This window comes from Falco rusticolus, chromosome 3 (assembly GCF_015220075.1).
Source record: "Falco rusticolus isolate bFalRus1 chromosome 3, bFalRus1.pri, whole genome shotgun sequence".
Classification (NCBI taxonomy): domain Eukaryota; kingdom Metazoa; phylum Chordata; class Aves; order Falconiformes; family Falconidae; genus Falco; species Falco rusticolus.
In genome coordinates, this window is record NC_051189.1 from 55,456,856 (window position 1) to 55,471,079 (window position 14,224).

The 14,224-nt window shown below is 42.0% G+C and overlaps 1 protein-coding gene across 1 annotated transcript in view; it reads left to right on the top strand.

Moving 5' to 3' along the window:
- Positions 1 to 14,224, top strand: part of NPC1 (NPC intracellular cholesterol transporter 1) — a 27,159-nt gene continuing 12,935 nt past the window's right edge. Inside the window, exons 1-9 of the mRNA XM_037379761.1 lie at positions 1 to 258; positions 7,250 to 7,372; positions 7,880 to 7,986; positions 8,549 to 8,724; positions 9,613 to 9,780; positions 10,412 to 10,661; positions 12,502 to 12,578; positions 13,196 to 13,566; positions 13,928 to 14,154. Of these exons, the coding sequence (XP_037235658.1) occupies positions 178 to 258; positions 7,250 to 7,372; positions 7,880 to 7,986; positions 8,549 to 8,724; positions 9,613 to 9,780; positions 10,412 to 10,661; positions 12,502 to 12,578; positions 13,196 to 13,566; positions 13,928 to 14,154 (1,580 nt within the window). The 5' untranslated portion in view covers positions 1 to 177. The remainder of the gene's footprint in view (positions 259 to 7,249; positions 7,373 to 7,879; positions 7,987 to 8,548; positions 8,725 to 9,612; positions 9,781 to 10,411; positions 10,662 to 12,501; positions 12,579 to 13,195; positions 13,567 to 13,927; positions 14,155 to 14,224) is intronic.

The window sequence follows — 14,224 nt, forward strand, 5'->3', positions numbered from 1 at the left end:
CGCTCCTCGAAGGGGCCGGCGGCGGGGCTGGCAGCACCGCCCGGCCTGGCGAGAGCGGCCCTTCCGGACCTGCGCCGCCGCGTCTGCCCGCCGCCGCCTCCTCAGCTGTCTCTTCGCCTCCTCTCGGTGCTGTGGCCGAGAGCTCTGCCGGCCCCCCGCGCTCCTGCCCGCGCCGCCATGGGGAGCCCGCAAGGCAGCCCTGGGCGGGGCGGCCTCGGCCTGCTCGTCCTCGTCCTCCTGCTTCTGTCGCCGGCGCGGGTGAGTCCCCCGCGGGGCGGCTGTGCCTGCGGTGGGGGGCGCCGGGCCTCCTGGCACCGTCGGCAGGAGAGGGAGCAGCGGGTGCCCGCCGTGGGGGGCGGCATCCCCCCGCGTGGTGCTTCAGGGCTGGGGGGAGCCGCGGCGGCTCTCCGCGCAGCCTGAAGCCGGGTGTCTCCCGGGCGGGGAAACCGGCTTGAGGGGCGGGCTGTCCCGTCCGCCGCCAGGTGTGGGCCCGGCCGCGGGGCTGGCGCGGAGGGGGCGAGTGGTCCCGGGGCGCTCCCCGTCGTCCCCGGTGGGGCGCTCCCTCCCCTTCCCTCGCTCCTCGCGCTGGCGCCGGGCGGGCTGGGGGCGAGGGCCGGGGTGAGGCGGGGGTGCGGGACAGCCCGGTGACACAGCAGGCCCGCCCGGGAGCACCTGGGCGCCAAAGCGGGCGTGCTCGGGCTTAGCGAGCTCCAACTTCTGGCCGGCCCTAGTGCCCCGCTATTGCACGCAGCAGCTGCCCGGGATGCCGCGTTCCTGTGGTGTACCCTGGTTATGCAATGCCCTGGGCATGTGAGTGGCCGCACAGTCACATGTTCGTGCAGAGGCTCCCATATGTCCTCGCTGTCTGGTTCGGTTTGCTTAGAGTGTTTATTATGCTGGGTGACAGCTTCTTGGAAGTAATAATCTGTGTGTAGTAGTATCTGCTGTTTATCGATGTGTCAGTATGAAGACTACATGTTTCCTTTAAAACTAATGACTAGAGTAAGTTGGACTTCTTGATACTCCAGGAAAAAAGTACTGTAAAAGCTTCACTCTTGTCAGTCGTGTGCTGTTTGTGCTGTAGTCCAATAGGAGTGAAATGCCTCCACACTCCTCTGGAGAAACCAGGAGTGTCTTGTAAGCCTTGGTGGTTTGTTTTTTCCCCGCTTCCTTCTAACAGACTTGGAAACATACTTTCTAGGTCAAGCTCTATGCTTAACCCTTTTTAAACTCACAAGTTTGTCATCCTGTGTGTGTGCTGATGTTCTCCTGTCCTCCTCAAACAACCTCTGAAGAGCTTGAACTAGGAATTCATTCCTCTGTTACCACTGGAGAAGCTGATTGCTTAGTAATGACTCATGATCTTCAGGTGGGTAGGCACTGGACTTCACAGCTTAACAACACTCCTTTCTGTAAGGTTTTTGGAGGGAGATACCATCTTGTAGCAATGAGGTGTGTCCTAGGCTGGTAAGGAAATGACAAAATGCTTTCCTTTAGATGACAGAAGAATGCTGAGCTAGAGGAGCTTGAAACAAGTTCCCCTAAGATTTAGGGGATCCTTGCAGAGGATGTGGCTTTGTGGTTCATAAGAAGTAAATATTGTAAAATTACTTTAACCATGCAGGTTTCAGCTTTACAAAAGTAAAGGCAAAATTTGAGGGGTTTTGGTGTTAACTCTTGTTCAGACTAACACTACACAAAGTGGACCTTTATCTTTCAAAGAGATGCTGGTCTTTCAGTTGGGCTGAGCCTATATAGTATTAGATGCTTGCAGAAGAGAAGCATTGTGGAGGTGAACCTGAAGTCAGTGGAGTAGAGTCACGTTTCAGTTTGCAATCCTTCTGTTAGGTACACTTTCACAATGAACTTGAAGTCTTCAGTCTGTATAGCATGTACCTTTAACACCAAACAGTGTATGATGCAAGGTTTGTGCCAGCTAACCCATTACTAATTGATGGTTAACTACCCATTAATGCCATCCAAGAATTACATTGAAAATCTTGGCTTCCTTAGTCCTGTTCTAAATATGAACTTACAGGAGGATGAAGTCTTGTAACTTCTCTTGTTCTGTGAATGTCCCACTGTGGGGTCTCTTGTGCTTAATGGCAGCTATTTCATTGATCCTTGTATAAACCACAAGCTGTCAAGTTAGTGGGTAAGCAAGGCTGGACACAGATTTCTTATCTACAAGAAAGCTGGGTTCCCAAGCTGTACGATGTATTTGAGTTTCTGAAATCCTACGGGAGGATGTTAATGGCAGGTGCTGCTCTCTGACTTGCCAAGTGGCCTGCAGTGTGCAGTTTCATGACCTTGGACACAGAGTTTTGAAATGCCTGTGTGGAGCAGCTTGCTTGGCAGGGATGACAATGTAGCTTCAGAACAAGACAGTAACCACTTCACTAAGTTACTTCCTGGAAAATCAGGAGTGACTTGTTTGTAGTCTCTCTGGATGGAAAGTGAGGAAGCTGTCTTAGAAGGGGAGAGGTGACTGAAGGGAATGACTGGTAGAACTGCATAGTATTTTGCTGGGCAGTAGACAAAACAAGTGTTGTGCAGTATTACTGTTCCCCTGCAAGGCATCAGAGATTTTTGTGCAGATGGCCTTAGCTGCAGACAGCTGCTAGCTAGGAGCCCTGAGCTTTCTGATCATGCATGCAGTAGGTCTGTATTTTTTCCAATAAGTCATTGTCAGCTAACACCAGCTTACTCCCACAGATACTGAACTATTGCTGTTATTGAAACTTTCCCTTCCTACTTGGCCTTCCTGTGATATGTGGAGTGTGCTTGGGTAGCTCCAAAACTGGGGCTGGCTTTGTCTGACCAGAAGCAGCTACTGATGGTTTTTTGTCTGAAAGGCAACAGTCCCTTTTACCTATGAGCAAAGGAACAGGAGGGGTTTGGCAGGCAAAGCTTGTCTCTGAATTGGCTGCCTCTGAACAAATCACTGAAAGAGATGGAATAAGAATTAAGCTTGTGAAGTTTCCTGTAGTCCATGGACCTCCTGTCATAGGGAGGACTGTGAGTTAACATGTAACTTCAGGGGCAGGTTGCAAACTTGACCTGGTCACCTGTTTCCAGAAACTAGTGTTACCTTTGTTAAGGGTAACATGGTGTTGTTTCCCCAAACTCAGTTTCTCAATCCAGTGGGCAATACCAGCTATTAAGTGGGTTGTGGACTAGATAGTGGGGGCATGGGGGGGTGGGTGTGGGGAGGCAAGCAGGCAAGTATGCTGTTTCCTGGTGTCTTCTTGCCCTGCAAGATTCCAGATGTACCATTCTAGATGAAGGAAGGAGAAACAGCTGTATCTGATGCTGTTGCCTCTTCCATGTATTACTAATTTTAATTTGGAGAGCCGAACAATGTTCACTTGTCATCTGGTATTTGCAAGACTACAAATAGTTGCTGTTTCTGTATACAACATCATCATTGTTCTTTGTCTGTTTGACAGCTACATATTCGTTGTTGGTGATGGCTAATGTTGGTGGAAGCATGGAAGGTTGATTTCTTCAACTGCATGTTGAAATAAACTTCGACTGAAGTAAATGTGTTTATGATCTGTTGGAATGCTAATTTTATTGCAAACAAATTATAATGCCTGAGAACCAGAAAGCTGTAACAGAACCTTTGTAGAATGTTAGTAGTTGTGAAATGTCCATACTTGTTTGTGTGCAAATTTGTTATTAGGGCTCCTGGAGCTCTGACCTGAGGTGAAATATCTCTTCAGAGTGAGTTTACCAGAAGGAGAAATATACTTTTCTGAACTCTGGGGATGTATTGAAGGCTAATGTTAGTGTACTGCCATATGGTTCATAAATTGCGCTGGGGGCAGCCTTAGCCTAAAGTTATATTGCTATTGCTCTGTGAAGTACTTAGGAAAGAGCCATTTTAAAATGTGGAACACTTACTAATGTTTTTTTTTTTAATCACAAACCCAAACTCAACCCTGTGTTAGTCTTATGGAGTATCTTGTCTTATTCAGACAGCAGTTGAGTTCAACACAGCATTTCTCTGTTAATCTTGGGGCTACAAGGGCTCTCGCCTGTCTAAGAAAGATGATTGTTCACCCAAATCTTAAGTGACTTGAAAAATCTGACTCTGCAAGCAGTAGCTTTGTTAACTAGGACTTATTTAAAACTACACCTACCTCATCCCCCCCTCTTTTCCTACCAGTGCAAGAATGTTCTTCTGAAAGAATGGAAAGAGCAAAGTACTTGTCTTACTCTGTAAAGCTAGCTTTTACTAGACTTTTTTTGGGGGGGAGAACTTCTAGCTATATCTTATCAGGGGTAATGGGGTAGTTACTTAGTTACTTGTAGTATCCCTGAATAGCGTCTGAACCCTAGGAGACCAGCCCTCTCCCATATTTTATGGCTGACTCACTGATGAACATGCTATTGACTTGTTAATGTCCGAGAGCTATGTTGGTGACTTTAGGCTGCTGTCTTTGACTGATTTGGTGTCTTTAGGCTTATTGACTTGATTCAACCACTATAAATCAAAGATCAGCAAAGCTTACCAGTTCAGAAAACAAATTCAGAATTTTATTAGTGAGATCCTGCTAGGTCATGGCATAAATACCCAATCTTAGATTGTCTCTGAATCTGCATTCTTGGTGTTAATACTGAAATGGAGCTTTCAGACTTGCACTTCTAGGTGTAAGTGTTCTAGCAGTTAAAAGTAACTTGCTTGCTCAGCTTTTCTAAACAAGCTGAAATCCTGAGTGATAAACATGTTACTTTTTCCTTTATAGGTTTTATTGATGTGGAACCTCGCTAATATGGTTCCAAGTTCTTTATTCACATTACAGGTGTAAACTAACACTGGTCCAAAATGCCTCATCATGCTTTATTTTGTTGTGTGTTTAGCTGAATGCTTTTTGGTGCCTGACCAAGTGTCATACACAAGTAAGTTGCTTTATGTTCTGTCCTGAAAATGATGTCTATAAGTTTACCTACAAAGGTTTTTTGCCAATACAGCTTGTATTTTATTTTGTATCTGCACATTTATAACCAAGGAAGTGTTACCTTGAAATACAGATAGTTCTGGTTTTTTGAAGTAAAGTTCAGCTACCCAATCAGGCAGTAACATTTTTGAAGTTTTTCTGTGTTAGAAGTACCCTGATAAGTGTGAGGTTTCTGGTTTGTGTTTGTTTTTGTTTTTGTAACTGGTAACTGCATTATTTTCCCACACTTTCTACTTTGGAGGAAGCTAAATCTTTCTGAAAGGAGTAGGCTGATAACTTTGTGGGACTTAAAAATGAAGTGTTCAATAACAAGATTTCATGAAGCACAGAAAGTCTTGTTTGGAAAGTGTTCCTGGAAAGTATGATTATAACCTATTCTAGACTAAACATGGAAGCCAGCCTGATATTGAAGAAATACCTAATTCTCTTCTCACAGGCAGTAGTAAGCAGTTAAAAATTCTTTGCCTTTTTGCAGGAATAACAGTGAATCTGCTCTGCTTGAGGAGATGACTAAGTCTCTTCTGACACTTGTGCATACAGACAATTTTCTTTTCCCACTATAGATTGTTTGCTAGTAGCACTGAGGTATACAGGTATGAGGAAGCAGAGGTGAAGACAGTGACTTCTAAATTTGCATCAAAAAGTGTTAATGTCTGTAGATTAATTTGATACATGAACAAATTTACAATGTAGTTTCTGTAAATAAATTCCCATAACCTGGAGACTAACTTTTTGGCTTGTGCTGGTGTTAAACACTCAGTGTTTTGCACCTTAAGGGGTGCTTTCTAATTTGTAAGATTATGGTGATACTTAGCAGATGGTTATAGGTTTAGTTCAAAGAAATGCAAGAGTAGACAAAAGAGATTGTGATCTGGATGGGTGGTACTTAACTGACTTATGGACCTGGCTTATAGTGAGTAACTTTGAATTGGGCCATGTTGTCTAGGTTAAGTTAATGGGGAAACAATTCAAACAGGGTCAGGTAAACTGTTGATGGTTACTGTCCCTGATTTAAAAAAAAAAATAAAAAATTACTGATGTACTTTGAAGAACTGTTAGTGGTGTTCAGAACAAAATGGATGTTGTGGAGGCATAATTCTGGGTAGCTCTTGAGTATTTTGAATACAGCTTTTCAGGGGCTTCACCAGTCAGTAAACAGTGCTATTCATGGTCAAGCACAAAGCATGGCAGTCTGTCCCTGCAGTGTAAGCATATGGTGTTTCTCTGAAAATGTTAGGTCAAAGTTGTTCAGGAGATAAAAACAGGTGGGTTATCTCTCTGCCTGTACCATGCAAACTTCTGATCAGAGCTGGCAGAAGTGTAGTAGATGTTTGTGCAGTCTGCTTTCTACTTGTAGCCCAGGTGCACAGGAAAACCTTGAAGCTGTCTTAAAGATTTTGCTGTAAATAACTTGTTATTGTATTAAATGTTTTAATTTTCAGAATAAATATTTTGGTTTAGCATTTCAGATGTCTTGGGGTTGGTATCACTGGACAAAAAACAAGGTTTGCAAGAGGCTCTTAGCCTTTTTCAGTTTATTTTATACATATGAAGAGATTTCTGATTTTTTTCCATAGTCCCTTAAATTGAAATATCTTCAAAATCAGTCTTGAAGCTTTTATTTACTTGGCACTGTAAGCCCATTTAAATGTTGTATGCTTAAGTTTGAAAGTGGTGGAGAGCATCCTTTAAGATTGTGACAATATATGGCATTCTATGGTGAGTGCAGAGCTGTGAAGTCATGTTTCAAAATCCTCTTTATGCTGCTACTTCCTCAGTCTGTCACTGTGACTGAGTTTGCAAGAAGGATTAAAAGGTGGCAGGAAGAACTGATACAATGCATATAAACAATATACTTCTCTCCACATACAGACTCGTGCTCTAAAGTGACAATTTAACCTGCTAATCATATGCATTGTCTTGCATGAACACATTTTCTACATCACCTTATATTTGAATATTTGAGATGCTTTTCAAGTATTGATTTAGGCTTTTCTTAACTCTTACACTTGGTCTTAACTATAGAAAGTGTACTGCATGTTTGTAGACTGGGCAAGGAAAGGTGGGGAGGTGAGCCGGAGATCGGTGGTGATGTGCAACCTGTCAAAAAATCCATGCTTTTGTTAATGGGTGTTTTATGTAGTACATGCTGATGTTTAAATTAGCAGGAAGTTACCTAATCTGGACTGCAAATTACTTTTGGAATGGTAGCACATAAACTCTACAGTAGCAGAGGAATATGGCAACTATTTCTTGCAGTTAATTGGTTATCTCATGTTGATTAGGTACTTCCACAATCGTGTGTCTGGTATGGAGAATGTGGACTTGCTTCTGGAGACAAGAGATACAACTGTGCTTATGATGGACCACCAATAGCACTACCAGAGGATGGCTATGACTTAATGCAGGTGAGCTTCTTTGGGAGCTGAAAATAATTCTACACTTTGGAGTTCTTTATTGTGTTCTGTTGGACCTGTGCTATGACCTTTAGCTTTTTTGTCTTAACTTGATGAAAGAACAGATAATCTGTTTTCTCAAGTGTAGCTCATAGCCCCAGCTGTGTGAGAGTAGTACACCTCAGTTACTGTTCAGAAATGAGAGGTCTCTAGCATGTGATTACAGGCTTTCACAAACATAACCTTCCATTATCATTCTATATATAGAACTTGGTGACTAAAGATCATCTGAAGGAGCTTTTTAAAAGGAAGTGATGCCTTGAACCAAATGTGGTGGTTTTTCCTGTTCTTTAAAAAATCTCATTGGCTAGACTGATTTATTTTTTTTCTGTGCATCTCCCACAGCAACAGCTACTGTCTTTGAAATATGAAGCAGAACCCATACCTATAACAAGTTCTGAAGTCTTAAACATGCTTTTCCTTCCTCCACTCCCAATCTCACTATTGTTTTCATTTAAGGAACTCTGTCCAGGTTTGTTCTTTGGCAATGTTAGCACTTGCTGTGATGTTCATCAGCTTCAGACTTTGAAAAACAACTTGCAGCTGCCTCTGCAGTTTCTCTCCAGGTATGCTAATGAATAGCAAAGCAACTATAGCTTTGTAATGCAATAAGAAAACATAAGACTCTGTTTAAGCAGACTGTAGAAAAGACGGTAACTTCATTTAAAGGCTTATTGGAGCAAGCTCTTGGAGTGACTTTCTTATCCTTTAATTTCATGAAACAACTACTTGCAGTCTGGGTTCAGTTTGCTGGTAGAATCAACATTACCTTAGTCTCAAGCTACTGTATTTTTAATGAAGCCTTCAGAGTGACATAAAGTACTGTTCAGTTTTTTGTTCTAACAGAAGTCTTCTTGCTAGCAGCAGTTGTGTTTTCCTTCAGATTCTACTTGTGTCTGCTGTTTGAGGTAGGCAGTTCTGCTAGTGAATGAAGCTGATGCTACTGATGGAGTATTGAGGAATTTTAAGTGCCAACTAATGTTGTATTGCTGATAAAAACTTGCAGAATTTAAATACTTTGTTCTGTCAGTCTGAACAGAATGTTTATGCTTGCTCTGTACATTAGATCAATATGCCTTCCATCTTTATCTCTTAATCTGATTGCTGTTCGTTGACTTTCCCACCCAGATGTCCATCATGTTTTTACAACTTGATAAACCTCTTCTGTGAACTGACTTGCAGTCCAAATCAGTCTGACTTTTTGAATGTTACAAGCACCATACCTTATGATGATCCAATTTCAAAAGAGAACAAAAGTAGCATTACAGAGCTGCAGTACTTTATTGGAGAACGCTTTGCAAATGGTGAGTAAAGTGTGTTAACTTACCTAGGCTTTTGTCAAGGTAACAAGACCAATGCTTTCTCAGGAAGAACTGAGAGGGGGGGAAACATCTCTTTGACTGTCTTTCAAAGTTTGAGGCATCAAATAGGTACCAGTAGGTCCCCCTTGAAATTTCAACACTAACGTCTGCTTGGGTAGGAGACATTACACTGACACTGTTAATAACAGTGTTTTTGAAGACACAGCTCGTACTGGACGTTAACTTCAGAAAAACAAAGTTGTTGCCAAATACTGAATGTCCAAAGCCTACCTGATACTGAAACTGTCTGGCAAGTATATGATAGTAAAGTTTGTACACAGTGCACTACAGTGGTTTTCTAAGAGGCACTCATTGCTCTTGAATGGACTGTTGTAGTCCTATGTCAAACCCAAAGATTTTTTTAAAAAAACGAACAAATTTGGGTTGTGTTTTTGTTTTATAGCAAGCTTGAAGCATTAATTCGGTCTTTGTTTACTTTGTGCAGTGATATTTAGTCAAGTTATGAGACACTTGAAAGTCATATATGGCCTAGAGGTCAAAAGTACCTTAAATATTTGTCATGACTTCCCCTGAATGGAACCTTATATTAAGTGCTGTTCCCTCTCAAACAGTAAAGTAGGTTCTAGGGTAACGCAGCTTCAGGTGACTTACTCGGACTAAGAGTAAGGCCTACTCTGTTACACAGCACTGCAACCTTACATACTCTAAATACAACTGAAAACATTATTCCACTATTGTTAGGATGTTTCCTCTTGAAAGCTATAAGCATGTTCTTTGAACTTGGTGTGTCTGTAATTGTTGGAAGTGCTTGTAGTGCTCACTCAACAGTAACATTGGTTTATGACTCTTGTCTTTGTTTACTCTTCCTAGCAATGTATAATGCCTGCAAAGATGTGGAGGCTCCATCAAGTAATGTTAAAGCACTGGGGCTGCTCTGTGGGAAGGATGTCAAGGACTGCAATGCAACCAACTGGATTGAGTACATGTTTAGCAAAGACAATGGACAAACTCCTTTCAGCATTATTCCTGTCTTTTCAGGTAAGAAACTGAACACTCCTTGCCTCTGAAGCTTCTGTTAAAGGCTGCGTACTATAGCTAGTGTACTGGTCTGCTGAACAGCTGCCCAGCTATAAATATCTGCAGTCAGAGACTTTCAAAGCAATGTAAGTTTAAAAAAAAAAAAATCTGTTTCTGCATGGAAGTTGTACTTCATGCTTACTTTGTCTACAGCTTATTGCTGTATAGATCTCAAAACTCATTAAGCAATGGACTGAGTTTAGGCAACTAGATAGCTTGTATTCCTTGGGGAAACTAGGGTGGTACCCTGATTCTTTAGGATTTCTTTGTAAGGAAACTTTTGCACATAATCATGATCTGAACAGATGAGGGGGGTAACAAATCATTGCTGGGATGATAAAAGTATTTGCTTGTTGGTTTTACAGACTGAAGTGTTCTAAAACATGACCAGTCAGTAGACAACCGTAAGTAGTTGGTACCTGCTATGGAAAAGGTAGCGGTGGCTTCAGCTGTAAGGCAAAGAAAAGCTGCCCTATATAGAGGCTAGGAGCTTTCATATAAAGGGTTAACTCATTTAACTGAGAATGTTTTGTTGAAGATCTGAATTTTTACTTGGTAGTAAACTGGCTTTGTAACTTGTGGTTTGTCACAGATGTTCCTGTCCATGGAATGAAACCTATGAACAATGCTACCAAAGGCTGTAATGAGTCTGTGGATGATTTGACAGGACCATGCAGCTGTCAGGACTGTTCAATTGTTTGCGGTCCAAAACCTCAACCCCCTCCATTGCCTGCTCCTTGGCTTCTGTTTGGTTTGGATGCTGTATATGTCATAATGTGGATCTCCTACATGGGATTTCTACTTGTATTTTTTGCACTAGTTTTTGGAGTCTGGTGTTACAGGTAAAATCAAAATGCTCAGCTCTGAAAGTCACTTGCTTTTCCTCTACTTCTTCACCCAGCCGAAAATTGTGTTCTATAGCAGATGCTTATACTTGTAGGTGTTGGGACACGCCCTAAAACAATGTGGTGGAGAGTAAAGAAGACAGTTTAGTTGATGTGTAACTCATAACATCCCCAGTTACAGGGTCAAATACACAAACCTACAACTTTCATAAGCAAGAACTTGAGTATGTAGAAGTCTGGGGAATGTATCTGCTTCATCTGATAGATGTTAAGCCTTTGTGGTAAAGAGTAAAGTCTCAGTTCAGCTGTGTCTGTTCTTGGCTGGTGTGCATTAAGGTAACCTCAAAGTACTGCTTTCTAGGAGCGGTGAACTGCCTTCATACTCAAATGTCAAACTTCTTTGGAAGCTGTGGGGTTTTACAATGCTTAAGACTAGGTCAGTACAGTAATAAACTAATGTCTTGGAGAACCCATATGACTAAAAATGCAATCATGTTATTTTCTTGAAATAGCTTGTTCCTTAAGTTGCAGTTGGAATGAGCTGGAAAATGCCAACAGTGGAGAGGCCCGTTTACCCCATGCAGTGTTTCAGTAAAATCTCTGTTACTTCTGGCTGTTACATGTACAGCAAAGTGTTTTAACACTTCAGTTTGCCAGGAAATGTGGCTGAGGGCAAAGAATCACTAAAAGTTTGACTTGAAGGTAATGGGATTGTAACAAGTCAATTCAAGACCGCTGCAAGAGCAAGGTCTAGTATTAGCAGCCACATGCAATTCATAGCAGTTTCTGTGGACTAATAATTGAACAAAACAATCACTGCCCTATTGCAAACTAAGTCATGAATAATTTACAAAATGCTATAGTTACTGGAAGGTCAGCTTTTGTTTAGTTTTTTCCAGAATAGGAAGCTAAGGAAAAGTAAGGGACAGCAAGCCAGCTTCTGTGCTATGTGATACTTGCTAGTGAAGTGCACTAGTAGCTGTAGCTATAAATGCTTGGGTGTGGGTGTGCTAGCAATCCAGAGCAGTGACAACATATTATTTCTTAATAACACTTTCCAGATGCTTCCACTCCCTAATAGCCTTAAGTATGGCAGTATTTTTTGGTGTAACTTCAATATTAGTCAGTTATGACCAGTAATCTGAAATTGCTGTATAATAAGAATTAAACCTGCATGGAAAGGGATAGTGAGTACAACATGCTTACTACATGCTTATAGCCTTATGGTACTGGGCAACATGCATAGTAAACTACATTAAATGGTAGGGGTGTTTGCGATGTGGTTGACAGTTGCCGTGATCCGATTAGATTACTGTGAGGAGGCTATTGAATTTCTCCTGCCCTGGGTATTGGGAATGAGTATAAGCAATATAGGTCTATCATGAGTGTTCTGTGCTATAACTTGCCTGTCTTTCAGGACAGAAAATGTACCTTACTGCCCTTTTCCTTTGCTTCGCCACTTCTTCAGGCTAAGTAGGTGTAGCTCAAGCAGTTTGACTGAAATAAAATATTTCTAATCTAGAAATCTCTTGCAAATATTATCATTCTTATGATCAATTTAAAAATTCTGAGCTGTTAATGCTACTGATCTTCTAAATATGCATAAAGAACATATGCTTGATCCAAGCTGGAAAAGTTTAAGACTGTTAACATGGCTGCAAGTTGTTCCAAAGGATCATAAAGCTGGAGATTGCTGCTCTTGAGTGAATAGATGCAAGGGGAACACAGCACCTCTAGATTCTGGAGGAGTAAAATATCAAATTTATTACTAGCAGTGGGCTCTACTCTTACCCTGCTCCCCTTTCTACAGTAACATAGCTTTCTCTCTGTCTTGCAGGAGGCGGCACTTTGTCTCAGAGTACACACCAATTGACAGCAATATAGCCTTTTCTGTGAATTCCCATCGTGACAATGGTATGTCTTGAATAAGAGAAAGCTGGCTTCGGTGCCTTCCTGTGGATGGACTCTGAAGCTTTAGCTTTGTTAGACCTTATCCATTCTTACAGGACTCTATTTCTTCTAGTAATTGTCTCTCTTTATGGAATCATACTTAACCCTATTTTGCTGGAAGCCCTGGGTGCATGGTTTATGGACCTACTTTCTATTAGAGAAAGTTCTGGAGTGCTTTGTAGCTGGGGCAGAGGGAGGACAACATGAATCCAAAATGATTTGATCGTGTTCTAACCATCTATGTATTCATTCAAAGCATGCCATGAAAGAACTGTAGTTGACTTTGTGTAGCAGCTGAGGCAGTTCATCTTAATCTTACCTATCTTTTAGCTGCTTCCTGCCTTTATTTGCGGTGCCTACTGCTGTCAAAAGATGGTCTTACATTAGGTGAGGCAGTGTTAGGTACAAGCTGGTTTCTGCCCCCTTGACCTCAGTCAAGGCTTGGTCTCTGGGTCTGACCATCAGTGTAGGCATAGCTTCTGGTGCTTACTACAAACACAGCTAGAATAAAATTTTATCTTTCCTAGTGTCACAAAAGCTGCTTAACTGACTTCTCAAACATTGACTTCTTTCTCTTACAGGGAAAATTACCTGTGGTGAAAGGCTTGGTGAAAGGTTTGAAAATGGTCTAAGGATGACATTCACGTCATGGGGGGCTTTCTGTGTCAGAAATCCACGTCCTGTTATCCTCTTCTCTGTGGTCTTCATAGCAATGTGCTGCTCAGGCTTTGTATATATTAAAGCAACTACAAACCCTGTAGACCTCTGGTCAGCCCCAAGCAGCCAAGCTCGCAAGGAAAAGGAGTACTTTGACACACACTTTGGGCCTTTCTTTCGTACCGAGCAACTTATTATTCAAGCACCAAAGAGCCATCCAGACACCTATTCACCTTACCCTTCAGGAGCAGATACACCTTTTGGGCCCCCGCTCACCAAAGAGATTCTCCATCAGGTAACTGGGACTTTCAAGAGCAAAGACCTAAACCTACCTAACAGGTATAACCATATGGAGTTGGCTTCCATCTGTAACGCCATGTGTCCATCAAAGCAATCACTAGATATTCATATTCAAAATCCTAGTCTTGCCATAAAAGCTTTTTGCTGAAAATCTTTGTTAGAGTAGACTTGCAAGCTAAGTCCCTGTAAGTATTCTTAGTGTGACTGTAGAAATAATAGGTCTAGCAATGTGCTTCTGTTGACATGTGCCACTGTCTCTGGAAACTGGAATATAGTATATGCACTTAAGTCCTGTCTTGCAACATAAATACTTTCTTGTGCTGCTTTTAAACTATACTTTTTTTCCCCCCCCCAAGGTTTTGGATTTGCAGGATGCTATTGTCAACATAACTGCTTCTTTTGACAATGAGACTGTAATGCTGAAAGACATTTGCCTGGCTCCTCTTGCTCCCTACAACAACAACTGCACTATACTGAGTGTACTCAACTACTTTCAGAACAGTCATTCTGTTCTAGATCATGTTATTGGAGACGAGTTCTTTGTCTATGCAGACTACCACACTCACTTCTTATACTGTGTTCGGTACGTAGTATGATCACATGCTTTTCCAAACTGTTGGCCAACTAGATCTGGCTGGCAAACAAAACTAGCT